The 16,967-nt window shown below is 29.8% G+C and overlaps 1 protein-coding gene across 1 annotated transcript in view; it reads right to left on the reverse strand.

Annotated features, from left to right (window-relative positions):
• The window catches only part of LOC129980611 (uncharacterized), a 32,876-nt gene extending 16,189 nt beyond the window's left edge, over window positions 1-16,687 (reverse strand). The window contains exons 1-5 of the mRNA XM_056090993.1: window positions 16,355-16,687; window positions 7,669-7,738; window positions 6,856-6,941; window positions 6,543-6,638; window positions 4,227-4,316 (exon numbers count right to left, since the gene is read on the reverse strand). Coding sequence (XP_055946968.1) covers window positions 4,227-4,316; window positions 6,543-6,638; window positions 6,856-6,941; window positions 7,669-7,738; window positions 16,355-16,687 — 675 coding nt within the window. The remainder of the gene's footprint in view (window positions 1-4,226; window positions 4,317-6,542; window positions 6,639-6,855; window positions 6,942-7,668; window positions 7,739-16,354) is intronic.
• Between the last annotated feature and the right edge of the window lie 280 nt (window positions 16,688-16,967).

Below are 16,967 nucleotides of genomic sequence, written 5' to 3' on the forward strand. Positions count from 1 at the left end.
ATATACATAGACAGGTCATTAGAGACATAGATATATACAGGTAAGTGAGGTTTATCTTTTATTATTTGAAATAAGGATTTTTTCTTACAAAAAGGAAAATTTATTTAACTAATTAATGTCTTCAATTCTCTAATTTTAAAAGAAGTTTAAATTCAAAATTTTATTTTCTAAATATTTTTACACCTTTCCTTATTTATTTAAATTTACTCATTCGATAAAGTATTTTAAAAATTCTATCTGCGCCAAGGAAAGCACGTTTGCAGATATAAAAAGATTAACATAAAAGTAAAATACACAAGGGTCTAAAGCAAGAAGTTAAATGGAATCATGAATGATTAGTGTGCTATTTTTAAATTTGATACAAAAGTCAGAATTAAAAATAGCACACTAACCATTCATTTGTTCATCGACTAGTGTAATAATTGGGAAATAAATTCAAATTCAGTAGTGTACTATAATAAGTACACCGATTTAATTTATATACAAGATTTAGTCGAAATTAAAGATACTGTTATGAATCTGTGATGCGGCTTTCCAGCATAGTTGGTTCCATGGGAGGTCCCGGAGCTTGGCGACAAACTTGGCGACCATTTGGCAACTTGGTGACGAATTTGGCGACTTCGGCGCCAAAATAGATTACACACATCACAGATTCGTAACAATACAAAAAGATAAATTTAATCATTAAAATAAATAATTTAAATTCGAAACTATTTTTTAAAATATTTTTGATAACTTTCCATATTTATTTACACATTCGGTAAAGAATTTTTAAAATTCTATCATGAAGGCTCCTTTGTGCCAAGGAAAATATGTTTGTAGATATATAAAGATATAAAGAAGTAAAATATACGTTTTAAGCAAGTAGTTAAATAGAATCATGAATGGTTAGTGAGCTATTTTTAAATCTGATATAAAAACATATTTCAAAAATAACACACTAATCTTTCATTCATTCATCTACTAGTACAATAACTGCGAAATAAAGTTAAATCAAGTAGTGCACCAGAATCAGTACAGCAATTTTATACGCATTATTTAATCAAAATTAAAGATACTATAATTTCACATAAAAGAAACAAAATCAAAATTAGACTTTTTGAGAATTCTCCCGAGTAAATCTATGCATAATCTTTATATATCCTAGCTTCGAATATTTTCCCAAATCAAATTTCTTTCCATTTCAATAAACAAAATTCGTTAGCTCATCAAAAGAGTCCGATTTACATACAATCCCTTCAACGCAAATTTATCGACCGATCGTTCATTCACTGCTAACATCTAAAACGGAAAACCCAATTTTCCGCTACTATTAATCCTCTAATCTGTAGCACGAGAAACAAGATATAGGAAGTTCTTCGACATCGCAATTATTATCTGCTTAACACACTTTAGGCACGCAAACGCGACAGCCGAAGTAACTGCGACCGTTGATGAACTCGCCTTAAAGTGTAGAATCCGAAAATGTGGGACGGGATGTAAACCATTTCCAACATGCAAAGCGAAATAATTGACCACAGATTGTTTAGAAACTGTCCATGCCACAAATTTTTTAGACATTAAAAAGAAAAATGGATTCTTAAAACGCAATCCATCATGTGTGTTCGTTTTTATCGGTGATATCCATTATATTTTATGAAACAAAGACGGCATGTAAAACAAAAGACATGGATGTAGAAATACTACTAGTACATATGTTTAAATGCAACAGAGATAAGAAATTATGTAAATATCGAAATGTCAAAAGAGAAAATTGTGTTCATTTGTTGAAATGAAACCGATTTTGGTCGCTGTTTCAGATCAGTAACCATACAGATGAGATGCAAAATGTAAAATAGAAATTACAAAATTTTGATGAATAACTAATTCTAACAAATCATAGCATTGAAGTGAATTATTTTAATTTTTAAAAAAAACATATATAAAATAAATTACTTGTTCTTGAAATATCTTATTCGACCTCATCCAACAAATAATCCAAATAATTTTTTAGTCGAAGAGTTTTTTTTTTTAAAGATAGACATTTGGTAATTAGCTTTCATCAATCAGAATAGATACAGGATGCTGTTGCAACAATTACTAAATACTGGATCATAGGAAATGTTCCATGGCATAAATTTCAAGCAATCAAGCCTTTTGAAAGAGAGGATGTCTTAAACATGTGTAGAATTATGAATAACTATTTTATATTTCAGTTACATTAATAATTATTTTATAGATGAGTTACAATACATATAATGATCTCATTTTGAAACAACACGAGAACTGTTTTGGAACTGTCATAATTTTCAACCATATTCTGAATAATTAAACTAAACCTTTGATAAATAGGGAAATTATCATTCTAATTCCAATGGTTGCATAAAATATATTTAGCTCTTATAGTTGTAGTAACAAAACTGAAATCAATAAAGTACTCATGGTAATTAACCTTTGTTGCTACTTAATTTTTTTGGCGAATCTTGATTATATTAACCTAAAGATCAGAGGTAGTGGTCTCTCTAAGCTTTTTCGCATGCTGTAATAAAGTTGTTACCGCTCCCTTCAACCTCTCATAAAAATGTGTACGCGAAAAGATTACAGGGCATTAGTGGGCAATAATTTTAAAATATAGGTCTTTGGTATGATTTTAACATTTTTTATTAAATTTATTGTGTTATCTTTGACAATTTTGTTCGTGATTTATCCCTGGCAATCAAGTAATACACAAGTACCCGGCAATCGGATTTGTCTTTTGTGTCATATTTTTTTCGACCAAATGAAACTAAAATTTGACAGAGAATTACAATTATAATCACAAGGTCATATACCAAATTTCTTTTAGTTAAGTATTGCGTTTTAAATGAATGCGAAAGTACTGACCGACAGACGGCCAACCTTTTGACAAATTTCGTTCAAAATTGGGTACGAATCTACATTTTAAATTCTAAACTTGTGTACTAAATTTTGTAATTATCATGTTCACTTGTATTTGGACAGATGAATATACAGACTTCCTCTGAATGAAATTCGTTTAAAATTTGATAAAAATCTACAAATGTAATGCAAAGACTATATACCAAATTTCAATCTTCCATCTCTAGGCTCTTTTGAAATATCGTGTTCGCAAACAGACAAAAGAATTCCAAAAATTAGTTCTTTGGAATCAGGGATGTCTGAAGCGAGGAGAATTAAAAATTTTTTTAATGATTACAATATTTTCTCTTTGTATACTTCTAATACGAGAATGCAAAAAAAAAAAAAAAAATGGGAATTAAATGGGAGAAGCAACCACAATTCAAAATATTAAGATAAATTTCCACTTATTTATGAAGCAACCTGAAATGATAATGGAAATTTAATTTAACACAATTCTCTCTCCCATCCACATGTATTGTAAACGTTTTGCTTTTCGAAATAATTTTCTTTTATCTAAATAAGCTGCATAAAAAAACAGTTGTGAAAGATCGCACAAAGGTTACCATCTTAACAAAGATGTCTGCTTACTCATGTATACAATTAAATAGCATAAACATATATAATTCTCTATTTATGCAATTATCAGATATTAATAAAATGATAAATCTTATATTTAATATCAAAAAGATAATTTAAATGATATTATATTCCTAAATATGAAAGCTTATTTTTTTTATGAACAACAGCTTTTGAGTGCTGAAATTATCTTTTACAAAGGACGAATACTTTTCAGTCAAATGATGGTCGTTCATAACTGACGTATCTACTTCGAAGCAGGCATTCAAATGGTCTAAAATCTTCCAAAATAATGCACATTTAAACTTCATAAGTCGGTTGATTTTTTGTAGAAAAGTGAAACTTTGTTTTTTGTTTAAAATGCTAGTATGTTGAGAATATTTAACTAATATAAACAAAGGACTATATGAAATTTTGATTTCTTAAGTTTTTAAAAGTAATCCATTTATTAACGTAAATAACGTATAACAATAATTTACGCGCATAGGCACTTCTTTAATCTAAATTATATTATTATCTCTACAATTTAGAAATTAGCTATTAGAACATCTGTATATAGATTCTTGCATGCATGGTACAACCGATGAACAAAAAAAAAACGAATTCATGAAGATTATATTGTTTAAGAGGTTGCATTTAAAATTTATTGCACCTTGAAAATATTTTCTGCTGGAAACAAAACAAAAAAAATATATTTTTATTTACTTTTATAAATGAAGATAATTCAAGAGGGAGGTGAACCAAATACTTACTAAAGTACATCCCACAAAAGCCAGGAACGGGATCAGTATGAGCCGAAGACAAGGTGTCGTTAAATCTTCATCGAAGTCATCGAGTTCCTCCTAAAATATAATTTAAAACTCCTGTGAAATAATATTTTCAGAATTAAGGAAAAAATACTCTATTTTTGCAATTTATCTATTTTTTTTTTTTTATTATTATTATTTATCTTCGTTTTATAATTATAGAGCTCATCTTGTGGTCTCCATTTTCGTTTCAGACAGCAGGACACACAGGTTTCCTCTGAATCAATTACGTTCAAAATTTGATAGAAATTTACAAAATTTGTGTAAAGATAAGATATCAGATTTCATGAGTTATGTTCACAGCTAGGCAGACATAATAATAATAATAATAAAACACTTTTTTTGGTCTCAAGCATATGTGAACCATGTAGATTTGTCAAAATCTCGAGCTCGAATTTCTTGACAATACTTTCTTTTATATGCTTTGTATACCAGAAAGTAAAAAGTCCGTGCATTTTGTAAAAGCAAGAACTTTTAAATCAGCATGTTTAAAAATGAAATACCAGCAGTTGAAAGAGTTTTTTTAATTAATCAAAGGACTATTTTCAAAGAAACTTGAAATATTAATATAAAAACAAGCAAAATATTTATAATAAAATATTTGCAATGACAAAAAAAGAGAGCAGAAAAAGAATCAAATATCCAAATGCAAGACAATGTAGAACATGTAGATGTTAAACTTCCATCTTCAGCAATAGAACATAATATAAACGTTTCAAGCTCAGATGATAGCACTCGTTTACGTGTATAACACATAAGAAATATGTTGTCGTTCATGCATCATGATAACTAAACAAAAAATATTATCACTCGATCAAATGCAGTAATTTATATATCACCAAAATCCAAACTAAATGCAGCTTAAAAAGACACCAACATGTACGAGATTCAACAAAATTAATAAGTGCAGATGATATAAAGTGGAGACTAAAAACAAAAACAAAAAAATGATTGCATGAGGATGCACAAATGAAAAAGAGATCCTAACAGTAACGGTTTTGCATTGAATTCCAATCAGTTAATGTGTTACCCAATAGATACCGTAATGATAGTCCTCTTTGCGCATGCATCGTTCACGACTTCATATCAGTATCCGAGTTTTTGGAGAATTGTTTCCAAGAATTGTTCTGTTTGTTTGTTGTTTCTTATGGCACTTGCCATGGACAAGCCCGCTGTTACGATGACAGCGATTTAAGCCGGTGGGGGAGTGTCTCTTGTTTTTTTTTTTAGTAGCGCCAACTAGGGCCAAGAGAACGACTTTGCTACTCAAGCATCACTCATTCGCTTGCACAGCCCCTTTTTACAGAAAGGCACATTCACACATCTCACAGATAGAACAAAGGAAGAACAACCATGCCCAAACCGGGACTCGAACCCAGGACTCCAAGATCACGGGGAAGACGCGCAACTCCTATGCCAGGACGCCGGCAAGAATTGTTCTAATTGAGTTGGTGGATCCTTCTAGAGGTACACAAACAGCAGCCATCTTTTTTTTTTTTTTTTTTTTTTTTTGCGCGCGCGCGAAAGGGGAGCATGTTTCACAAATTTATCGCATATTGAAAAAAGTGCATCGTGAGCTATGTCTCGCAAGGTGTACCATAAAAGTAAGGCGCGCAAATATCAAGAAATTGGCACACTCTAGGCAGGCGCACGTTTTAACCATCACCGTCACGAATTCGGTTGTGAAGGAGCTCGTATGGCAGTATCGTTGGATCACTACAAGTGAAATTGCTGTTGAATTGTCGATAGGAAAAGGAATTATGCTTATTGACATCACATAATCCACACGCAAAAAAACTTGTTTATGGCAAAGTTTGTGAACAGTAGGTGATCAAGCATCTGGAAACTTCAACAAATCAGGAGTTTCTGCACTGAAACTGTTCGTTTCTTTTCTACCCATTCTTTCAGCGTTTCAGTGTCAATAAGGATCATTTATAATTTTACTATTCAATAAGTTATTATATTTATATATAGTTATATATAAGTTATCATCATACCCACTGTTGTTACAATGTTGCTATAAAATTTTTTTTTACACATAACTGTAACCTTTTTTTTTTTTCAATAATGTAATAAATCAGTTTTGTTTACTTATACACTCACAGCTAAATGTATCTATGATTGCTTAGGTACTGATGTAAATAAAATGTGCACCAATGTCTGCTAACAGCAAAACCTCATTCTGTTCACTTTTTAATGAATCTAACATAAATGAAAACACGAAATAAATATTTTTACACAACTGGGAACTGGTAAACTTACCCAGTAAGTTACAGATACATAAATAGCTGCCGATAGTAGACAGAATATTGTTGAAATGGTAAACAAAATCCACGGTATTATTTTTTCTCTTTGCTCCTGGAAAATTCCAAATAATATTATTTCATAAATTAATATCAAATTACACCTTGATCACAAAAAATGTAAGAAATAAGTTAGATAAAACTTTTTAAAGAATTTTAACAATACATTTTTAAATAATTTATCGCACAAATACAACTTAATATAATAATTATAATTTACATTAAAACCATAACAGTGGAAAGAATATTTTTATTTTTTTTAAATAACTTACCTCGGCTATAGCTCGCTTTAAATTCGTACCGCTTCGAATGTAGCATATAGCATAAACTACAGCACTAAATGAGAATGCTTTAATGACTAAAAAAGAGAAAAAAATACGTTCAATCAAGAAAAAAATAATTTTTGATTTCAATTGAAGTAAGGATGTCAAACTATACTTTGCAATACTAAATAAACAAGACAAAATTTCAAAGATAGACCATAAAGAAATAATAAGTTTTCAAAGTAATGTAAATTTATTTCAAAACTGATCAAAAGTAAATTTTTAGTAAACCTGAATTCGATAGAAAAGTTTAGTTTTGTAAGTGAAAATAATTGTTCGTTTAATACTTCTGCGCATGAAAATAATTTCATGATTCTAGGGTTTTTAAATTTGGCTATAAAATATTCATAAAATTAAAACAACTCAATTACATTTCCTCCAAATATAAAAACATTTGATTTCAATTACTTACATTTGTATATAGTGCTGCATGTATTTGAAATAAATGAATTGCTGACTATGAAAGACAAACAATATTCTGCAGAAAACGATTTAATTCATTTGCAATAAAAAATATTTTTAAAGCTCCGGAATTTTTTTAAAGAAATAATTATTTATTTACCTTACTGAAACCTTAAAAAATATAGTTTCTACAAATAAAAATAAATCATATAGGCGAATAAAAAACAAAATCGTCCTGACATTTCACTCGAAAAAATGAAAATAGTTTTTTTTTATATATAAGTATTTTTTAGGTAATATTTGTAGTAAATTAATTGGCATCAACACATATCTAATAAAAATTTATCAAAATGATCTTACGTCCATCATCATCTCTTGAAGTTCTGAAAAAAAGGTGCGAGGAAGCTAGAATTATTATAACAGAAATCACCTGAAACAAAAAAACAAATTATTAATTTCTCATTTTAATATTCTAATCATTAAAAAAATCCGTGAGAGATTAATAAATTTTTACGTTTCAGATTTCCCTAAATCCGAGAAGCATATTTTTTAAATTATGCTCATCTGTGCACCTGATAATTCAACACTGTTTTAAGTTAAAAAGAAGAAATTTGATGAGCTGCTTTTACACGAAATTTGTAGAATTTTATCAATTAAATTTTGAACAAAAACCATTCATAATAAATTTGTCTAAATGCAAATGAATGAGATAACTTATAAACGGATAGTTATACCTGTAAAATTAAGTACTGAGATTTAACATATAAACGCGTTGACTGATTTGTCACTCACATTCGAGTGACAGCAAAAGTTCTCATTCAGTATAGAATTTGATGCGAGTAGAATAAATCTATAAATAGTTTATACCTCCTTGTTTTAACACGTTGCTCAACACGTGAATCGCATGTGATTCATACATACTGTCTAATTAGATATTATCTTCTCTATTACAATTAAAAAAGATAGAGCAAAGAAGTAAGCATCTTATTTGATAGTAGTCCAAATCACAGGCATCAATCACGGCAGCGAAGATGTAAAGTATAGATTCGTTTGAAGTCAAGAGTTTAGTTTAGTTTAATTTACGTCCCGATTTTTAAAGTAACACTAGGAATATTTCGGAACGGATCTCGTAATTTTGAACCGCGATCAGATGTTGAGGACGACACCTGAGCTGGCACACCCTCACCCATCTCCTTTACCTATGGGTTTTTAACAGAATAATCATTGGATAATTTATATTTTAGAATTATATTAAGTATGCTTTTTGTGTGAATGAGTAATATAAAGGGTTACCAGTGCTATTTTCTTTTTTTTTTTTTAATTTAATTTTATATACATTTGGAAGGTTTTTGCAAGGTTTTAATTTCGCTTATTTTTAAGAGTAAAAATATTCTTAAAAAATGAGATTATCGTTGTCAGCATGCTTCAAGAAATGTCAAAATAAAATTTGCAAAATATTCTTTTGCAAATTCAATTTGCAAAACAAGGCACGACCTACTTCTAACATCGAAATTCTCTTCAAAGAATTTCAAGATTATTTCTTCATCGGCAAAGAAGCATCTAAACCGTAGTCTATCACTTCTATAGCAAACCTATTAAAGATACAATCCTTTGGTAATCGAATTCATCCTATTAATTCCGTTTTAACAGCCTGTCAAACTATTGCGGCACACGCAATTTTAGAGAAAAAATCTACTATTGTTGACAGATAGTTTTTCTGTCCTTCAGGTTTTGAAAAATATATCTATCAAATCCCCGAAAGTCATTCATAAATTAGCTTATATAACTCAGAACAAAACTCAATCAGAAAATCGCATTACTTTGAACTCCAGGGCATTCAAATATTTCTCGAAAGGGTGGATTGTCTCGCAAAACCGGTCGCGATGTCGAATCATATTTTTAAGTGGAATGCTGTTGAAGATAATTCACTTATTACTAAAAAAATTCTCGCATCAAAATATGCGTCAAATTTATTAAAATAGCAAGTCCCGATAAATTCTAGGAGATACTCCATCCATTCTCTCTATTACCACATTCTTAAAAATAGGAAAAAAAAAGGAAGTAATAATACCCCTAATTACCCGGATAATCATTTCCCCACCTGTACTGAAAAAATTCGAACTTCATAATAACCCTTACAGTCTCTCCTGTAACAAAGAAAATGATACTGAATATATTTCTATGCCCTGTTTAAAATATAAAATAAACCTTTTGGAACAAGCTCACTTTCAATCACCAAGAAATTTCATCTCTTAAATTTGTACTCTAAAAAATTGTTTTTTTATAAGCGCCATCTGTAAATTTTCCTTCGAACACTGAAGTTTTTTGATGTTAAGGGATGATAGTCTTTGTTCTTAACGATCCGAATTTATTCATTTCAATAATAATTATAAAGATAACAATAAAGCTAAAATAATTTTTTTCTGTCATTGTCTATATAAAAACGAAAATCTTTCCATCGACACAAGACACTTGTATTTTGCAAGTATTTGTTTCTTAGATAGCAGACAGCACCTTAGACTTCTTTAATCATTCTATTTCTTATGATTAAATATTATCAGAAAGATTTAATATTTATTCAAAGAAAATACGGTAAGACTTAAAATAAATGTTTGGTTTCTCGCCAGGCCTGACAAAATCGTGTCCAAAACTCTCCAAAAGACCGATATTTTGGAGAGTTATAAGGCAACAAATGGCTTTCAGGGTTGCAATAAAAAATTATCAAGATTTTATTTGGCGTAAAATCAGCCCAAAAAATTCAACTTTGGTGAACGGACATTAAATTTTAAGTCCGGCAGAAAATGCTTATTATGAAATTGATATTTATAGAGGTCAACCAATTTACAAAACGGATCTCAATTATCTTGCCAAAGATCTAAAATAGATTGCTGCTAAGATTTTAAATTATATTATTGTTACAAGCGAAATAAATATCTGTATAATTTTATACGTTTTGTGCAATAAACTTAAATTTTGTTATTGAAATGCGTTTCTTTTTTAAGGAACTCCATTAAACTGAAGCGTTTTTGAATCTAACTATCCTGAGCAAGATGTCTGTCACATTATTAAGAACATACTGTATTTAAAAAATGTCGACCATTATAGCTTGAAAACAAGAAAAACTGATGATATATTCCCATTTATTTCAATTAATAGCAATAATTAAAGTATTTAAAAGTGTAACAGATATCTTAATTCCAATATTAATAAAGAAAAGTTGAAATAACATAGTTGAAATGACGATATAGTTGAAGAATCAAATTATAAATTCTTAATTTGTATCACAAAATTTCATTCTTTACATTTAATTGAAAGAATAATAATTGCAAACGATAATTAAATTCTTCAAATATTCTTAAAATGCAGACGATAATTTTCAATTCTTGTCGGCTGATATCATCTTTTGGCATTTGCTTAAAAAATTCAAAGATTTTCAATAATATAAAATTCGTAACAAATTAGCCTCTATTATATTTTTATATTTATTACTTTAACATTCTTTTGGAAGATATGCTTAATTATATGATAACAATAAAATCATTATCTGCAGTTTATTAATTAGGTAATATTTTATTGTTTTTGATGAAAGATTAAAAGGAATTTGAAAACAATAACTTAAATGATAAATTCCTCTCAGCTTGGCGAAAGGAATTTTATATTTTTTTTAGGAGAGCTCTAACCTTTTGCTATATATGATTAATGCATTCTTTTTCACAAAATTCACTCCTTTAAAGTAGCTGTTTTCTCCAAAGTGGTTTGATTGTTTTCACCGTAAGCGTATTCCTTAAAATAATAATAAATACTTTGAAGAAATGAAATAAATACAATGTTCTAAAGACACGTATTCTTGTAGACCACGTGGAATAATGAGTATATTTAATTTCATATACAATGAATAATGATTCATTTGTTTAGGAAATTTGGATAATCATGTATATGGAATCCAAAAAAAAATTTTATCGGAAAGAAACTTAACGATAAAAAAAGATAGAAATATTACTGATCAACAAATTATTAAATCTTGTAAGTACAGTTTCAATATACTTTCTTGTATACCTTTCAGTTTCCTTTAAATGATTGGTTAGAAATCCCTTCCATCTGCTGTTAACTTGCATGCTGCCGTGGCCATAGGTATTAGTTGCATGTTTAATCATTTATGCTATTAATGGTGATTTATATGTTTTGCTTCTCAATGGTGCATTACCACATGAATATCCTTGTGAATTCATTGTAGCAATTAATATACGATACTGAAACTACTAAAATAATAAAATATTGTACTGAAACTTACCAACGGATACAGGCATTTATCAGTTTATCATCAAACAGACCACATGAGTATAATGCAAATTTTCTTAAAAATAGCAGCATTTGCTTTTTCAGAATTTCAATTGCTTAGTGCTTAATGCTACATTGATGGAAGTGATTAATGCTATTGTTTTAGTGCTATTGTATTTAGTGATTAATGCAATTGTTGCGTACATCATCAATAGCGATTATGTACCCAACAACGCCAATTCCACTACCTCCTTTTAAGTGTGTTAACTCAAAAATTTTCACATTCTGCTTACCTACAATGTAACCCTTTAAAGAGCCATTTTTTTTCTAGTCTTATATTAAAATATTTTTAGGCTTGAAATTAGAATTAGAAAAGGGATTCATTTAACTTATTAGATAAATTTAATTTGGTTAATTAATAATTAAGTAACAAATCAAGATTCATCATTTTGTGTAAGATAAAGAACTGAAGCATCAAAGTTTCTGTCTTTGTAAAAAAAATTGTCAGAATATATGCCAACCTACATAATTTCATACAAATATTGATAAATTTGGTGGGAAGCATACTTTCCACGGCCCTAGAAAGAGTTAAGACATGCAAATCGATATAATCCTACCTGCAAATCAGCTTTCACAGAGAACCCATATCTATACTTGAAGCATTAAGATATGAGATCTTTTTACGATATCGTATAGTATTAAAAAGAACAAAAAATTAAAATTAAAATTTGTTTTGCTTCTGGAATTTTCGGGACCGATTATAAAAAATGCAAAAAGTTAAATCATATTCGAATTAGATTTCATTCAAGATCATTAACAATTTATAAGTGGTGGTGATTTAAGTAGCAGTTATTCCATCTAAAGCTATTTGCGCCTAACATCGAAAAATTTGGGTGTGGTTTCTCATTTATCGTCTACCTATGCTTTAAACACAAATTAGCTAGCTAAACATCGTAACTTTCAAACAATTTAAAAATAGATACGATTAGTTGACTAGCTTTCATAACAAAAATAACTTTGAGGTTCAGTACACTTAGTTTTAATGCATAACAAAAGCTATTATTAGTTAACAGATAAGTATCACGCAATCTTTATGTAAATCTCTGGGCACAAAGGTTAATAAACTAACTCAACGAAGTTGAAGAAAAATAGTGCATCGGTTAAATTAAGAAATCATTCTTTTACCTAATCACACACTCACACGAACGAAATATTCATTATTCGACGGTTTTCTGTTTTGTACCCTTAAAAGCTTTCAAGATGGGAAAATATTAAATGAAAATTTTTGAAAGAATTCTTTAATTGCGTATCATGCTTACATAAATAGAATCTATAACTGCAAATGAAGAATATCATATTACATTTGCTTGAATTAGATTTTCATTCTGTTCCTTAACTTGAGAACTTATTTCAATTTACTTTAATACGTTGAAGAAAATCTCCATCAAACCAGACACCTTCTATGCCAAGCGCAATTCTAAGTGTGAAATCTACTTGCAAGTTGGGATGTGGACACATTTGTTTACCGTTCATTCTGGGATTAAGATCCCTCCCCCCCCCCATTTTCACTAGCTTTTGCGCATGCCTCAGGATTCGTTTATTTTGCTAAAAAAGCGGTGAGAGGAAAGATGAAACGAGATGTTTACATTTAGTAATAAGGTGAATTCGGATTATTCGCGCATTTAGAAGGTCTAATAATCACTCATCTTTCTGCGTAACACCCCTTAGGGTAGTGTTTCCCTACGCGTACCCCCAGGGGTACAATAAGAGTTTGACGGGGGTACAATCGAGGCGAAGAAAGGTCCTGAATAGACTGTTTGAACTTAGACACGAACTTCAATGTTTTCTTAATGATAGATTCGAGTTGAGAAATTGTTTACACGACTGGAAATGGCTTTGTAAACTAGCATATTTCGCAGATATATTCTCTGTTTTAAATTGCCTCAACTTATCATTACAAGGCAAAGAAATGTCACTGTTTCACGTTCAAGATAAAGTGAACGTTGCCATCGCAAAACTAAATTTATGGCAAAAGAGAGTTGGTAGTGGAGAAGTAGACTCGTTTCCCTCTCTTCATGAGTTTATAACAAGTTCGACTACTAAATTGATGCTGATACTCTGAAATGCATAACACATCATTTGGAGAGTTTGCAAGCGGGCTTGCAAAAATTATTTCCCTGATTTAAACAAAAATATTGAATGGATAAGAGATCCGTTTAACATTGACACAACATCCATGCCAGAAGATTTGACGAATGGAGAAGAAGAGCAATTGTTGGAATGGCTTCAGACGGATTTTTGAAAATTAAGCATAGGAAGAGTACCTTAACATCATTCTGGTTACAAATGTTACATGTGTATCCGGTCTTAACAGAAAAAGTTCTGAAATACATCTTGCCTTTTCCAACTTCATATTTATGTAAAGTTGCTTTTTTGTAGAGATTAATTCGTAAAATAGGAACAGACTATTGGACGTGGAACCGCATCCGATATTAAAATTAACAAACATGGAAACAAATTATGACGATCTGTCATCTCAGCACAAACAATTTCATCCTTCTCATTGATCCAAATAAATATTACTTGCAATATAATTTTTATTTATATTTTATTATGAATAATTTCATTTCTCTTTTCTTATTATTTTGTGTATGTCACAAAAAAAGAAAAATAAATATATTTTTGATTGTTATTAAAATACATCCATCTTTTTGACGAGGGGTACTCAGCGTTATGAAAATTATAGAAGGGGTACACATATATCAAAAGTTTGGGAAACACTGCCATAGCGAAATGCAAGCTCAAAAAGTGCCAGTTTTCGAATCCTCAAATGAACTATACACGCCCATAGCTTCGTATCTTATGGCAGAACATTTAATAAGTTTAGAATAAAACATTATACATTTCAGTTCGTTCGAATAACTCTGAACAACCATAGCTTAGGATTTTTATCACAATTTAACTCCTTGACTTACTAATTTACTCAACCTCCTAATTAGATGGCACATCTTATTTAGGACATTTACTGTTATTTCCATCCCTATAATTTCCATAAAGAGCAGCTGCTATATTACAGCGTTTTCAAATGGTTTTTGCGATTTAAATCACATAATTGCAGACTTGAATACTGAAAATTCAGTAATTCGAAGCATGTGTCAAACACAACAGTGTAAAATGAAAGGATTTATAACCTAATAATTATGTTTCTGGTAAATATATTTTTAAATAATACTTAAATCATTTTTGAGCATTCAAATAAATATCAACCGAATACTAACGTTATGGCATGATTAAAATTTTTGACGTCACTTGAATATAGATGACGCAACAGTAAACATGTTTTCACACAGGATAGTTAATATATTTTAAGCCGCATCTGCCACCTATGTGCTAATGACTCACTTTGTACTTTTATGTGATCGTTGCAAAATAGCTAACAAATATACACAAGCATGCTTACAAATACTGAAATGAGATTCAACATCGCTCATCAAAATAAAATAATCATTCTTCTAAAAAAAATGGTTTTAATTTCAATGTCCAAGAAGTAAGTTGAATATACTGGTATAATTCAGCAATGGATTGTAAAACCCTCCGCGTTTTTGCGCATGCGTTAGGATGGGTTTAATTCTTCAAAAAAGGGGTGAAAGGGAAGATGAAAGGAGGAGATGTTTACATTTACTAGCATCTAATAGGCGAAATCTAAGGTCAAAGGGAATACCGGAAATGCACTCATCGTTCCGCGTCTCGCCCCTTAATGAGATGGGGACGTCGAAATGTGATCGTCTCAGAATCCGTTCACGAACTATATTTGTATTGTTATTTTAAAAAAATTTCCTACCTTCACTTAAATAAAAATTAGTCAAAGTTTTCAACTAATGTATTAATAAATCAATAACTGTATTAAATTAAAACTGTAGCTGACTTGCATTTAAAACCTTTTCAAAATCTTTAAATAATTTAATAAGAAAACAGAAAATTTTCACAATCTAGTTTTCCATAGCTATACCTTCGTGTGATTTTTTAAAAACAACCAGGCGATTTGTTAATTTCACTATTTGCGCAAGATATTGTAAGGTAACTCAGAAATTTTGTTCGATATTCTAAATACGGCGCAATATCATGAAGCTATAATAACATTGTTGGATATTTTATGGTAATATAACAAATATTTATTCATCACTAAAGTATAATAAATATTTCTTTCAAAATATTTTGTTGCTACTCCAAAAATTATTTCAATTTTAAAATCAGGAAAGCAGACAACAAAAATTATTCAAAAGTTCATTGTGAAGAAAATTCGGTATTGGCCAAAGAAATACCAAATATTTGAAACTCATAATGATTTATATTTTGAAACTCACAATGGTTTTATCAGCAAGTTTTAGGAAAATAAATTCAGGAAAGGGGCATCTACTATTTTATAGAATTCACACATTTGAAATTTTTAATTAACCCTTAGACGGCAAGCACGTACGTTATATCGATGTGAAACGGTTCAAGAGAAACTTACTAAAATTTATAGGTTGAAATCGATTCATTCAACGACGCTGTAACTTAATACAAAAATTACACATAATCCACAAATCACTCAAATATTCTCAATTGAATAAGTAAAACAGTATATTCCGAAACAAAAGATATCATCTAATTATGTTATGAAAAAAGCAAATCAATTAAGGGGTTAAATAAATATCTGGATCATTTCAATAATTTTAATTTGCGCCATTCAAAAATAAATAAATATATCTTAAGCTACTTTACTTACATTCGAGTAATTTGCTGAAGCAATAGCACCATCAGCTAGAGAACCACAACAAAAATAACGTTTTTTATATCGAGGTCTCTTAATCCTAGGACTTTTCTTTTCCTGGGGTATATTTATACTGACCGAACGAGGTTTTTCAGGGTCTGAATGTCCAATCTGCTCAGATTTTCGACTTATCTTTTCTTCCTGTACAGAATTCTCACTTTTTCCTCGAGATCCATTTTCGATCATCGATGCATTTTCACACTTTTCGGGATTGATATGATTGTCGCATTCAAGAGATATAACATTAGCACTTTCAAGGTGAATAACTTCTTCTTTTTCATCGTCCATTTTTTCAAAAATATATTTCTTAGCTATTTTTGCGAAACATAAAAGTCAAGGATCAGGATAAATCTTTACTTTAAAGGAAGTCAATCAGAATTCTGTTTGAGATATACTATAGCGACAACGGCTGTCATCCCTTAGTACACTTCATAGGAAACTAAATCAAAATAGTGGTTGATAAATACACGCATGCTCATAGTTGTTTGAACAAAAAAAAGAGTTGGGAACTTTTGGGTTCAAAAAAATGACGAACGCCTCTTGAAATATATGCTTATGACGCATCGTA

Source organism: Argiope bruennichi, chromosome 8, assembly GCF_947563725.1.
Source record: "Argiope bruennichi chromosome 8, qqArgBrue1.1, whole genome shotgun sequence".
Lineage (NCBI taxonomy): Eukaryota > Metazoa > Arthropoda > Arachnida > Araneae > Araneidae > Argiope > Argiope bruennichi.